Source organism: Vicugna pacos, chromosome 35, assembly GCF_048564905.1.
Source record: "Vicugna pacos chromosome 35, VicPac4, whole genome shotgun sequence".
NCBI lineage: Eukaryota > Metazoa > Chordata > Mammalia > Artiodactyla > Camelidae > Vicugna > Vicugna pacos.
In genome coordinates, this window is record NC_133021.1 from 20,483,548 (window position 1) to 20,497,065 (window position 13,518).

The window sequence follows — 13,518 nt, forward strand, 5'->3', positions numbered from 1 at the left end:
GAATCTAAACAGGACAAGCAATGTAAGATTTAAAAATGTACAGGTACACAGGTACGCATGGGTTCAATCAGCTGTTTTCCTACCAAACTGTTAGCTGACAGAAATCACTGACTAATCCAATGCCCTACACTGCCCCCGTGCTTGAAAAATGAAGTAAAACAACAAAACACGTTTTTTTAACCATTTCTCCTCATCATGCTAATCCAAGACGAAGGTCAGAAGCACTAAGGGAGTTTTACCAAATTACACAAGACGTAGCCTCACGCAGTTGGTCAGGGAGGGAGCAGGTGTTTGCATCCTGCAGAAGTTCCCCATGAATTACTAATGCCAACATCTGTGGCTGGCTATCACGGTCCAGAATCTTTCCTTTGGTAAGAAGTGTTTTGTTTTGTTTTGTTTTGTTTTGTTTTGCCTTAAAAATGTTCCTGAACATTTTCTCTTGATCTCATGCAACAGGACTGATGACCCGTAACTCTGGGAAGGAGCTGAGTGACTCTGCAGTCCTTGAAATCAGGACAAATTCCTCAAGACCTTTGGCAGCAACAAAGGAGCCACAGCAGATGGGAAGGTCAGGGGGAAGCTGTATCTGTTCCATGGAATTGCATGAATGCTTCTTTTAGACTCATGCTGCCCAACACAGCTTTCCCTCCCATGGAAATGTTCTCTACCTGAATTTTCCCATAAGGCAACCATGAGCCACACGTGGTTCCTCAACGCCTGAAATGTGGCTTGTGGCTTCCATGCTGGACAGCACAGCTCTAGGCAAAGGCCAGCCTTGGCTTGCTTCTCACCTTCCTGACACCTTGCTATTTGAGGTCCTTGTTTCATTAACTCATTCGGTACTTATCCCTTGAGTGTCTACCTGGTGCCTCGCACATGGCCAGCACTGGGGATACAGTGGGGAGCACACACAACCCCCCAGCTCTCATGGAACTTCCATCCTCATTTATAATAACCACCAGCCTCTTTAAAACCACCAGACTCACTGGATTTACTTCCTCCAAGAATGTTGGGTCAAATGTGCTTTTTTCAATTGTGGGATATTTTGGAGCAGAAAAGCAAATAGTTCTAGTTTGAGAAACAATGCAGTTGACTGTAGCGAAGAAATGAGAGGCTACCCAGAGTCTGCACGGGAGAAGAGAACTCATGGAACATGTCCAGAAGGACAACCTCAGGAACACGAGGAAATGGGTTGGACGTTATGTCCGAGGGAGGCCTAGAGGCGCTTAGGGCCACCTGAATGACCAGGCAGAGGGGGACGATTCAGGGGCCACAGCGGGAGGACCAAAGAGTTTCCAGTGAGAACATATTTAACAGTTCCCACTGGAGACGGCAGCAGCAGGGAACCAAAATCAAGGCTGGAGATACAGCTGTCGTACATATTTTAACCATTTGGTAAAAGTTTGAGGGATTAAATATATGTCCATGAATGACTGAAAAATTGTGCTGAACACTGGAATTTGACACAACACTGTAAAATGATTATGAATCAATAAAAAAATGTAAAAAAAATAAAAATAAAAAAAATTTTAAAAAAATTAAGGGATCAAAAAAAAAAAATAAGAGTGATTAGACTTTAAAAAGAAGGGGAAAAAAAATGATCACTCCTGGTCAAGGAGGAGCCCTGGGGAGACCGAGAACCACCCAGGCTCCTTTCGCTGCACCACACAGGCAGCTGAGCTGGGTCACCTTTCAGCAGCAGCTCCTGAGACACTGGTACCACAGCTGCTCCATGAATCATCAGGGAAGGTCCAACCCCAGAAGAGCTAACCCCTGGTCGATGACAAATGCTGCTAGAAAAATATCAGGACTGGGCGCCTTGGATGGAGTCTATGTGCCCAGAAGAGGAGAGAGGCTTTTTTCAGAGCTGCAGCACTCAGATCATTATTACTAATTAAACCCAGAACACAGACCGTTCATCAGCAACCTTACCGAGTTCTGGGGGCAGAACGGTCAGGCGGTTCCCCTGAATGTGGAGCTCCTTAAGCTGAGTAAGCTCCCCGATTTCCTTCGGCAGCGAGATCAGGTCGTTATCCCTAAGGCTGAGCTAAAGAGAAGAAAAAAAAACAGGAGCTGTCAGAACAATTTTCACATCAAGAGGACTCGAAAGACACACTCGTCCTGGCCCCGTGCCCTGTCTTCTTAGAAGGCTCAATCCTTTCCCTTTATTTACCAGGGTCTGCAGACCAACAAGGAACAGTACTGGGGAGGAGTGGTTTTATTCCTGCAAAACAAACTGTACTCCGGCTCAAATTGACTCGATTCCACTCCTCCCAGGGCTGCAGGAGTGAATTGATTTTCTAAGAATTTAGATAAATTACTTACTATCTGCAACTTTGTGAGCTTCCCAATATCTGGCGGCAGGATTTCAAAATCGTTGTCACTTAGATAGAGTGCACGCAGGGTGGCTGCAAATTAAACAGCAATATATAAACAGGGTGGCATGGAACCCAGCCACTTGAGGTCTGATCAATACGAGGGAGTCAGCTTTGATTAATAACCCTGGCTCGGTGAAAAGCCTGTGACATACCTAGGGCTCACAATAATAACAAGCAGGTCAAACTTAGATTTACCGGCTGATTGTGGAGCTGGTGTGTTCAGGAAGACATCTATATCCAAGTGAACTGACACAATTAACAACTGTGGGCAACCGGCAGTTTCTGGCCCAGAGTTTTCAATACGCTCTCAGCAAAGACAGCTCTTGTTTTTCTATTACTTCCGATTCGCATTTATGGGTTTGATTTGCATCCAGAGCGAAACAAAAGAAACTTCCCATGTCACCTGATACCAACGCTTCGCTCCCATAAACAGAAAACTAGGTCAAAAAATAAGTAACCAAAGGCTTTCCTCTGATGGAGGCTGTGATCGCTGTTCACTGTTTCCATAGTCAGACTAACTATTATTGTTTCTATAGCCTTAACGGCAAAAATAAATGAAGGTGAAGGAGCTGAAATAATGACGGGGAGCTTCAAAAATAGAGAAAACCCTAACTTAGGCAGATTATCAGTAATCAGCAATTTGTTCAGAATACCATACAATACTAGTCCCCCATCAACTAAAGGCTAAAACCCAAGGCATCTTTTCAACCTTAACCCAAAGGGAGAGTATAATCTGACGTATGCTGTATTTCTTTATAAGTGTTCAATTACATTCAATTATCTTAAAGTTCAACAGAACTGCATGTTAATATATCCAAGAAAAATAATTTCTTCCGCGGCTCAAGAAAACTGTTAAAGTTGGTTTCATGTGCTTTATGAGAAGTCTGGGATAAAGAGTGTCTATGTAAGGTAAAAAAACGAAACTAGAGACTAATTCGGAAAAATCAAAATTTCTGGATATCATATAGGTCACTATTTGGAGAAGCAGAACATTCGTTTAAAGACAGCAACTCTTCCCTAAAAATTTCATGAGTTCTCGGAAAAATCAATTTTTCCTCTTTTTCCATCTGCAGTAGGAAATATGCTTGCCTATAAAAGTTCCAAGTGTGTTCATCTGTGATCTATAATTTCTTAATTTTTGATAGTATACTGCACATACAGTAGACTATGTCAGAAAGAACTTTTTAAAAAGCTTAAAACGAGAATCCTGGCTGGAAATGTTTAAAGTTCCTATTAGAGGTTTATTAATGGATTTTTTTTCAATTTCTTTTTTTTTTTTTGGTTGGAGGGGGGAGGTGATTAGGTTTGTTTGTTTGTTTATTTTAATGGAGGCACTGGGGATTGAACCCAGGACCTCATGCATGCTAGGCATGCACTCTACCACTGAGCTGTACCTCCCCTCTAATAATGGATATTTTTATAAATAACTGATTGGACTATCTTTGGGCAAAAAGCCTACAAAGAGTTAATAGCAACATTAGGAAGACACGTGTATTATTATTATTTTTTTTTCTGGATGCTCTTTAAAAAGAAAGTCAAGTTCCCTAGCTAAATGTGAGACTTGATCTCATTTAGGTAAAAATCTCCATCAGAAATTTAATATGACATTACTAAGTCCACGTGAGTGCAATGGTGTCAGGTAACTATACATCAAACACAGACTGCTGAGCTATGAGGGAATATTCAGAAGGAATCTGAGGAAAAAATATATATGTCGAATAATTTCTCTTGGAGTTTGGACCCTGGCAAATAAATTTCACTTTTAGAACGCAAAGGACCATTTTAAGCAGATTTATAGAATTAAAAGTTTCATACTCAGGTAGAAGAAGTTTCCAGGAAGAGAATTTTCATTCAAGTTGTTGTAAGTCAAATCAAGGACCTCTAGAGCTGGGAGTGAGCCGAATCCTCGAGGCAGGGTGTTCAGTCTATTCATGCTGTTGTTGGGGGAAAAAAAATGCAAGATGTTACACAACACAGAAACATGTATTTACACAGACTGCTCAGCTCACCTCTGTGTCCCGGGCCTGGGAGCCTCGTGGGAGAGGCTGAAAGCTTCAAAGATGGCCGTTAATTCCATAATCACTTTGTGTCACTTTTAACCAGCCTAGGAATCCTAGTCTGAGAAGCTCCATGTTCATGAAATGTTTGTAAATGTCTTAGTTTGTCACTTTCTCCAACGCTTGATGCTCAGTGACTGTTCCATGCAGAAAACTAAGACATCACAAAACATCCATTCTTCTAGAGAAAAACTTCCTGATGGATGTAGCGATAATAAGACCTCAAAAGATACCAACGGAGCCTTGTAGTTTTCAGACTTCTGCTTTATTTGATTTCACTTTTTCCTCCCAGTGGGAGACAAAAAAAAAAAAATCCTTTTTTTTGTTTTGTACTACTAATAGTAGTTCAAAATAATCTCCACTTAGAATGGAGGTTACCAGAGGCTGAGGGAGGCGGGTCATGAGGAGTTACTGTTCAGTGGGAATAGAGTTTCAGTTTTGCAAGATGAGAAACTTGCAGAGATTGGCTGCGCAACAATGTGAATGTACTTCATGCTTCTGAATCATAAACTTAAAATGGTTAAAATGGTAAATTTACGTTATGCATATTTCATCACAACTGAAAGATTTTAAATACACACATCTCTCCAACGAAAGCTAAGGAAAAATTTTTTTCTATTATCTTTTTCTCCTTCAAGACTCTTATTTCCCTTAACGTGGCTCCCTCTGAACACACTTAAAGACCCGATTAAAATTTTTTTAATCTAATATAGGATGACAAATATTTAAAACTTGGGAGGAACTGTGACACTAAAAATAATTTTATCCTTCACCACACACACAATAATACTAATAATTTTAGACACTGATCCTTATCAGTTTAGGTACAATCCTACTCACATCCATCAACCAGGCCACCTAAGAAACAGTTGACAGCAGAAAGAGGAATCCAGAAAAGAGTGATTTCCACCTCTTGATGGGTATCAAGTCCCAGGTTAACTTTACACTTCGCAAAACAGCCTCCAGGACAATTTTTCCAAAGCATATGGAAATGAGAATACGCCTGCCTATGATGGAGAACTTCATAAAGCCAGAGCAAAGGCTGTTGGGCGTCTCTGCTCTTTGTCTTCTCCAAAAGCTACAGGAAGGCCCCCACAAACCCTTCCTTTTAGGAACACTGAACTCCAGGGGTCCTCAGAGGCTCCTCCTGATTCAATAAAGCCTTTCTGCCCAAAAGGCAAGTATTTTTCTCACTTGCACAGTGACCCACTCACACACTTGGGGGAAAAACTAAGTCCAAATCCATGAACACTCAACACTCGGCTTTAGTGAAAACTGTGAATTCTTCCCAAGACAAGCTTCCCCATCTCACCAGCTGGAAAGTTATTCCGGAATAGCTGGTATGATGCTCCTTCCATGAGGTTATCCTTGAAATAATTACCAACTTGTAACCTACGTGGCTTTACATTTTTTGTTAAAAACAAACAAACAAACAAACAAACAAAACAACTCTGGACAATGAATGACATTCAAAAAAAATGAAAAGCATGATTCAACTTTCCTCTGTTTATTCAGATGGTCCAAAAATTCTTGCCGGTTTTTCAATGATCAGAATAAAAACAAAACAAAAGCAACTTGCGGTTGAACGTGCTGTTTGGATCATGCATACGTGTGGCCTAATTGCTCTGCTGTAGGAGGGTCTCCTGTGCATATATTTTTTTTAAATTCTAGCTGTTCATTCTAAGGGGTTCTTGATGCCTTTGCCCTAACCAGGGCTGTGCAGGTATAATTCTTTATGCCATTTGACATCAGTAATACCATTTATGGAAACCGAGCCTAATTCCTTTCCCAGAGAACTAAGAATTTTATTCAGACTTTGACAACCCCGTCCGTGCAGTTATGTAATTAAATACAGAAAGCTTTACACAGTCAATAAGTCACCGAGGGCCAAACAGCTCCAAAGTCAACAAAGAGGCAACTCAGATGCACTGGGTAATAAAGGAAAGTTTCCAACTCTGTCCTAAGGCTCCTTGAACAAAACAAAGCCAAACAAAACCTGTAGAACAAAACTGTCTCTACCTGCACCTCTATTTCAGGCCTCCCCTCCCCTCCCCTCTGTACTGTCTTGTCAGTTTTACCTCCTGCGTACTTTTCATTTGCAATCCCTCCCCGCCGTCAGTGTTCCTGCCCTAGTTCACCAGGAACGCTCACCTAGAGAACTTATGTGTCTCCTGACCTGAAGTCACACCCCCTCTGACCTCTCCCCACCATGATCTTTCCTATGGGAAATCCTCCCACCTCACCGCACACCCGCCACGTCACTGTGCCAACTCCCCAGTGGGCGGCAGGATGAGACCACAGCTCCTTTCTCTGACACACACGCCCTTTATCAGCACTTGACTCCTGCCGACAGACATCTATGTATTTTTAGGCTGTTTCCCCACCTGTGATGTATGCTCCCCAGGGTGGATGGGCAGGACCACAGCAGTGCTTGGCACAGAGTTGAGAGCCCAGGAAAGGCTCATCCAACGTAAGAGCAGACTTTCAGGCTGCTCTGCCTGGCCTCACCGCCTGTCTCTCCCCTCCCGGCCTCACATCTTACTCTTGGTGACACCAAACAACCTGCAACCTGACTCTGAGCTTTCACATCTGTCATTCTCACCATCGGAGACGTCTTCCCTCTACTTGTGAGTCTGACCAATTCCTTCTCAGCATCGGGTCTTAGCTCTCATACTACCCAGGAGAGGAACCCTTCCTTCCGAGGATCTCACCTGCTCCCTGTCCCCCTCTCCCACTGCCAACTGACAGCCGCCAACCCATCAGTGACCCCGCTGGACACTGTCACTGACAACTGCTCTGCCCCCATCCTTAAGGCCGGGGGCTGTGACCTTCACTGCTGATCCCCACGCTGGCAAGGCTCCTGGTGCAGAAAAGGCACACAGTCAAGAAATAAATGAATTCGTAAGTAAAACAACGATGATGATAATAAAAGCTAACCCTATGGACTGCTACCATGCGCCAGGCACTACTCCTAGCCCCTCAGATGTAACTATTAACTCGCTTTGTGAATGATGCAGACATTAGGCAACAAAGCACCTAGTTTTGTATTTCTTGGATCTAGATCTTGTTTTAGCTTCTTTCTTATATGCAAATAAAGTATTAGGACTTAATAATATTCAAAACAAAGATGTAAATGGAGGATCCTTTCTTTCCCACTTTGCCCGACAAGTATACAGTCTCCCCATTTGTAGGAGGAAAAAGGCACCACATACAGTGACTTTTGCCCTCCCCCAAACTCCACTCCCCCCCAGATGTTAGGAGAAAGAGTCCTCATGCGTCTTACAAAGACTGTCTCTCAACTGGAGTGCACACCAAATTAAGAGCATCTGACCAGATGCCTGGTGGGGAGAAACTCAACTGAACATCAGTCCATGCAAAAGATTTTTTTCATGATTGCTTCCCAGTAAATTCATAAACACCTGGCCGGCTTCTACAGCCACTCCATGCAAATCACCAACTGGATCACAGCACTTAATGGCTATAATTTAACGAATACATGACTTCACGGAGAGGATGAGGCATGAGTGGGCAGCTGCATTCAACAGCTCCAACAGTGAAGCTGGAGTGCAGAAGTCCAAGTTCTGAGTGGCATCCATGGTGTGTGCTGGGCAGGGCACAGACCCCACACACACTGGGGTTCTCTGCTGAGCTAGGCCACTAACCTCAGGAGCAATCAGGGCAAGTCACTGGGCCCCTTGGAAAGGGCTTGGCTTCCATTCCACAAGATGATGGCAATAATGCCTGCCCTCCCTCCTTCCCAATAGTTGAGGGGGTCAAATACCAGTGTGAGGACTTTGAAAACTGTGAAGCAATGTAAGAATACAAGATATTATTATTCACTGCAACCTGATTCCACAACCTCAGCAGCTGAATCAAAACTCCCCTCTTCACCTCTGTGTGAAGAGAGACTTGGGACTATAACCTCTTGACCACAAACAAGAATTGTAAGAGTCAATGGAGCGGTGTTAGGAAATGCATCCTCCCCTCCGTGGAAGGAAGCTGCTTTGCACACTACTTTGACTCAACACAGAAAAAAGAATCAACCACATTGCAACTGGTCTGCACAGTTAATGCTATGCAAATAGGTCCCTTCTCAGTCAACATAACAGAAACAAAATTTTACTGGAAACAAAATGCAGTTTAAAAAAAAAAAAAGACTTCCTTATTGTACCAACAATTAGCTTCTTAATTAGCATGCAAACAGACATGCACTAATGGAGGCCATAGAAAGGTTGCATTAAAACAACAAAACTTTTTTAAAACCTAAAACAGAGATGGAAACTAGAACTCGGCTTCTCCTATCTAATAGGAGCAATGACAAGCCCCGCCCCCCACCCGCCTCCCGCCCCGCCCCCTCCAGCGCTTCCTCTGCTCGGAATCCTCTCTCCTCCATGAGGCTCACCTGACGTTCAAGTGTTTGAGCTTCTGAAGGCTGCTGATCTGTGTGGGCAGCTCCTCAATCTGGTTATTAAAGAAGTTCAGCACTTCCAAATTCTTCAGTTCTGCTATGTTCGGTGGCACAGCTATGGAAACAGAAATGCTAAGGGTGAACGCAGGCCCCTCACTCCCCGCCAGGAAAGCCAGGCACACAGTTTGATTTCCTCTCAAGTGAAAGAAAGGTGCAACTCCAGCATGACCGTCTTACTCACCTGTATATATCGAATTTAATTTCTGCAGGTGTTTCTTAGGTAGAAACACCGTGTAGAAATGGAAATGTTTCTTCGAATGACAGGAGAAAATTTCAGTACCATGAGCAGCCTGTAAATGACTATTACAGAGCATATCTATCTCTATTTTTAATTTTTATTTTTTTCCTTCCCGTTTTGAGATATTGACACACAGCACCGTGTAAGTTTAAGGTGCACAACATAAGATCTGACTTACACATCATGGAATGATGACCTCAGTAAGGTTAGTTAAACCCATCTTCTCATATAGATACTAAATAAAGAAAAAGAAGAAAGACTTGGGATGAGAACTCTTAGGATTTACTCACTTACATATAAAATGATACTTTTCTGATTGTCATGTGATATCTAATAAATGCAATTGTTTTCTTCCTTTTGGTTTCCCCACATCTCCACCAAAAGGAAGTCAGCCAACTCCAGATCCCTTCCTGAGTAATGATACATTCATCAAGCTGTTTCAATAATCCGTTATCTGCAGAGCCGTTCTCTTAACACTGGACGAAATCACAATTTTCGAACTCAACCTGAAATGATGAAACAGTCAACCTACCTAGTTTCTGATTTTGGCTTCTGGCCTTTGCGTATCCTGATCAACGTACACACAACCCCTCTGACATCAGATAAGCAACAGATCACTGCACTGTTATTACACAGCAGAATGAAAGGCCACCTTGGTGACACGATATAAACAGAGGAGTACGCAGATCAAAGGTTACCACTGGAAGCTGGAAGGCTCCTCCTTCCCCAGAGTGTAAGTTTGCCAATACAAACTTAAAAGCCAAAGGCATCTTTTCCTTCAAAGCACCAACTCTCAATTGGCAGCAGAAAGATTTCAAGAGATTATACTTCTTCTACCCCATTCTCTGATTCATTCTTTCACACAGACATTACTTACTGGCCACAAACTCGTCCACAGTTCGTGTAAACTCTTAAGATCAAGACTATTCGGGTAACTGAAGCCACGGACAAGGGGCTTGGGTTCAGTACAAGGAAGTACAATGTCTCATGTCAGGACACTTACTTCCCGTCCCAGCACCTCCCTCCAGGGGTGTCCCCAGAAGGCTGCAGACACCTGGGGGCACCTGTGCTTAGAACCACAACCAAGCTGTGTGTCACATTCCAAAGAGATACCTGAAGTATTTAAGGAGGTAGCCATTCCAAGAAGTCCAGTGGATAACTCCCACGGGAACGGAAGTCAAGAAGGCAGGCGAGCTGTCATTACAGTTTTGAGTCATCATTTTTCAGCTTGATAAAATGTCTAAGGCATTAATGACCTGATTTCTTTTAGAGGGAAGCAGGCCTGGTAAAAATTAAGAGAAATGCTTTCACTGGAGGAAGGGACTGTGACAAGTAGGAATCAGCCTGAACTAAGACACTTGGGAAGAGGCAGTGGTCCAGATGGAAAATGAGCAAGGTGTGGATTCGTTCCTTAAGAGTCTGGTTGTGTGATGGAGACAAAAGGGGGGATTTTAATGGGAAAAATTGAGGCACCTGGGAATTCCCTCCAGCACCCACACTCCTGGCTGCCAGCCTGAATGCAGATGAGCCTTACCTGTACGATTTGGCTGCAACAGCACTTCCTTAGGTGTGCCCTCAGTAACACACTTCTGGGGGGAATGAATGGTATTCACATTGTGTAAATGACTACAAAGAAATTCACCAGTCTGCACCTATGGCTTTCTAGGGGTCCGTTTACCTGCTCTCTCTACCTGGATCCTGAAATGTGTAAAGTGCAAGTCTACAGATGATTACAGCCCTGCTCAGAGACCTCACCCTCTCCCCCATTCACCCTCCGGCTACCACAAAGCTTCTCTCACTGCATTCATCTGATTAGTTTGAAGAGCAATAAAGAAAGTTAGTGCAACCAGGAGAAAATGATGATCTCAATTTCACCACAAACCAAGAATAATGCAGCCAGAATTACTGCTGCCTTCCCAAAGTTACTCTGCCAATGCAATTAAATGCCGGTCCGAAGGTATCGCCTTTTTTGACAGGATGAGAGATTATTTCACTCTCCTTGCTAAATCAGTCCAATTTAAAACCACCAATTATGCTAAATGTGATTTAGGGCTTGGTTTTGTGGACACAAACAATAACCCCACATTCAATTTACTCAACCTCTCCCAGATTTTCAGTGCACATGCGAATTTTTTTAAGACTCCATTCAAACGAGATGGGGCAAAAAATTACAGCTAATATTCTCCCTAAACTATAGAATTTCCACCCCCACCCCCCAACCTGCCCTGGCCATAGTTAAAAGCAAAAGAAATGAACCTCCAGACCTATCTGGACGGGACAACACTGACTCTTCCAACCAATGTTTAGAGAATGTTTATTATGTGCACAGAAACGTACACTTTTAGCAGCCAGCATCTCAGTACTTTTGGGATAAGGTAAGAGAGGCACGCTATTTAAAGAAAGTAAGTCACAAGAAAAGGGGTATCAGAATCAACAAATGGAGACAGGTCTAGTGCTTGGAAAGCACACTAATCCCAACAAAACCGTCCATAAAAAAATAACCAATTTTTTTTTTACTGCACAACAATATGAGTTGTGCAATAATGAAATCCTATACATAATATATCACATGAACAGTCTACGGAAAGCTACCATGAAGAGTGGCAATGTATCACTGGTCAGAATATTCTGGTGGAATTTTTCAAGACAGCTATGTGACACACTAGCAAGCAGCAGCATTTTAAAATCTACATAAACAGTGAGCATCAATCTATTTCTTATTTTGCATCTGAAATGTTCCTTTGTTGTCAATCTGTCCAACTTCTGACCGAGAGCCCCCAGCAGTCCGCAACCAGCAGTCCACAGGCAACCAGGAGCTGAGTGCACAAAAGAAGGAGAGGCCCTGCAATGCAAGAATGCAGGGGGCCTGGTCTGGTCATCTTGGGCTTGCTCTGTGCTCCCCTGATCAGCCCTGAACTCGCTGTGCATCCTTTCTCAACTCACAACCTCTCTGGGTCTCCATTTCCTCCATTCTGAAATGAGAAGGTTGGATTATGACCATTTCTACATTCCCTTCCACCTGGCTTTAACATTCTCCGATTCTCAGAAGAGTTGGGTTACAAAAAAATCAATGATATGGATTTAAATAATGCAAGAGAGGGGGCCTCATCTAGGAAGCTCAGTCATGTAGAATTTTGCTGATGGCAGAGAATTCAGTATCATTTTCTGTCTAACCAAAGACGGCTGCGTCAACTTCTGAGGCTTTAGTTGCTAAAAGAAAGTTGCAGAAATGTCCCTAAGGACTCTCAGGTATTCCCCGGCTCCTAAATGCCACTTTCTGGTCTGGTCACATGATCGGGTGACCACTGGGGATGCTCTCAGGCCAGAGCTTCTGCTGAGTTTTGGAAAAAGTGACAAAGACGGGGTCATGTCACCCCAGGAACGAAGCCCAGAGACTGGTGTCAGAGTACGTTCCGGTATTTGTAACTACTCAGACCAACAAGCCCAGGACGACCCTCTTTTCCTTCACGTCCTCCTCAGTCTAGGAACCTGAAGGTCACTCTGGAGTTCCTTCTCTCTGGGAACAGGGTACCAGCCCAGACTCAGCCATCAGCCCCTGCAGGGTTTCTGGATGGCTGCAGGACAAGAAACCCCAAGTGCCTGGGGGGCTGAGGAGTGGGGGCCAAAAAGGCACTCAGCTAACCTGAACATCTCTTTACAAAGCTCCCTGGGGCAAGAAGCCCCAGCCAGCACCGGACAGGCACACTGGACAGACCAGAGCTCCAACTGTAAGAACACACTGATCCAGCTTTGCTCCTGAACAACAGCTTGGATCCTCCTAAAAGGACGTGCATGTATCTTCATCAGTTACATTCACAACAGGCATAGCCACCAGGCGCCGCACAGACGAAGTGCACTCGTGAAACCAATGCTATGCTTAAGAACATGCTTCCCCCGCTAGCTAACAACAGCTAACGCCGTTTCCCCAACAGAAGAACCAAAACCAACTATCATTGTAGCAACTGGAGCATTGTTCTAAGAGTGTTTCATTCTAGGGTAGAAAATTAATAATTGCACGATGAATAACTTATTTTTTAAAGGCTTTTAGGAGGTTATCCGCACACTATAAATAGCCGGAGACGCTCTGGGGCTGGGCCGTCCAATCCTCTCACTATACGTGGCTACTTAGATGTAAATCTAGACTGGGAATATAAGTTGGTACAGCCCCTATGGAAAGTGCATGGAGATGCCTCAAAAAATTAAAAATAGAATCACCATACAATCCAGCAAGTTAACTTCTGGGTATTTAATGGAAGGGAACAAAATCAATGTCAAAGAGAAATCTGCACCCCCATGTTCACCGCAGCATTATTCACAGTACCCCAGCTATGGAAACAATTAGGTATCTGTTGACAGATGAATAAGGAAAATGTGACC

At 43.5% G+C, this 13,518-nt stretch overlaps 1 protein-coding gene across 3 annotated transcripts in view; it reads right to left on the minus strand.

Annotated features, from left to right (window-relative positions):
* RSU1 (Ras suppressor protein 1) overlaps positions 1-13,518 on the minus strand; it is a 158,554-nt gene that overhangs the window by 110,992 nt on the left and 34,044 nt on the right. For all 3 annotated transcript variants that reach the window (XM_015249937.3, XM_072954877.1, XM_015249936.3), the window contains 4 exons: positions 8,838-8,958; positions 4,194-4,312; positions 2,326-2,408; positions 1,933-2,047 (listed from right to left, as the gene is read on the minus strand). In XM_015249937.3, the coding sequence (XP_015105423.1) occupies positions 1,933-2,047; positions 2,326-2,408; positions 4,194-4,312; positions 8,838-8,958 (438 nt within the window). The remainder of the gene's footprint in view (positions 1-1,932; positions 2,048-2,325; positions 2,409-4,193; positions 4,313-8,837; positions 8,959-13,518) is intronic.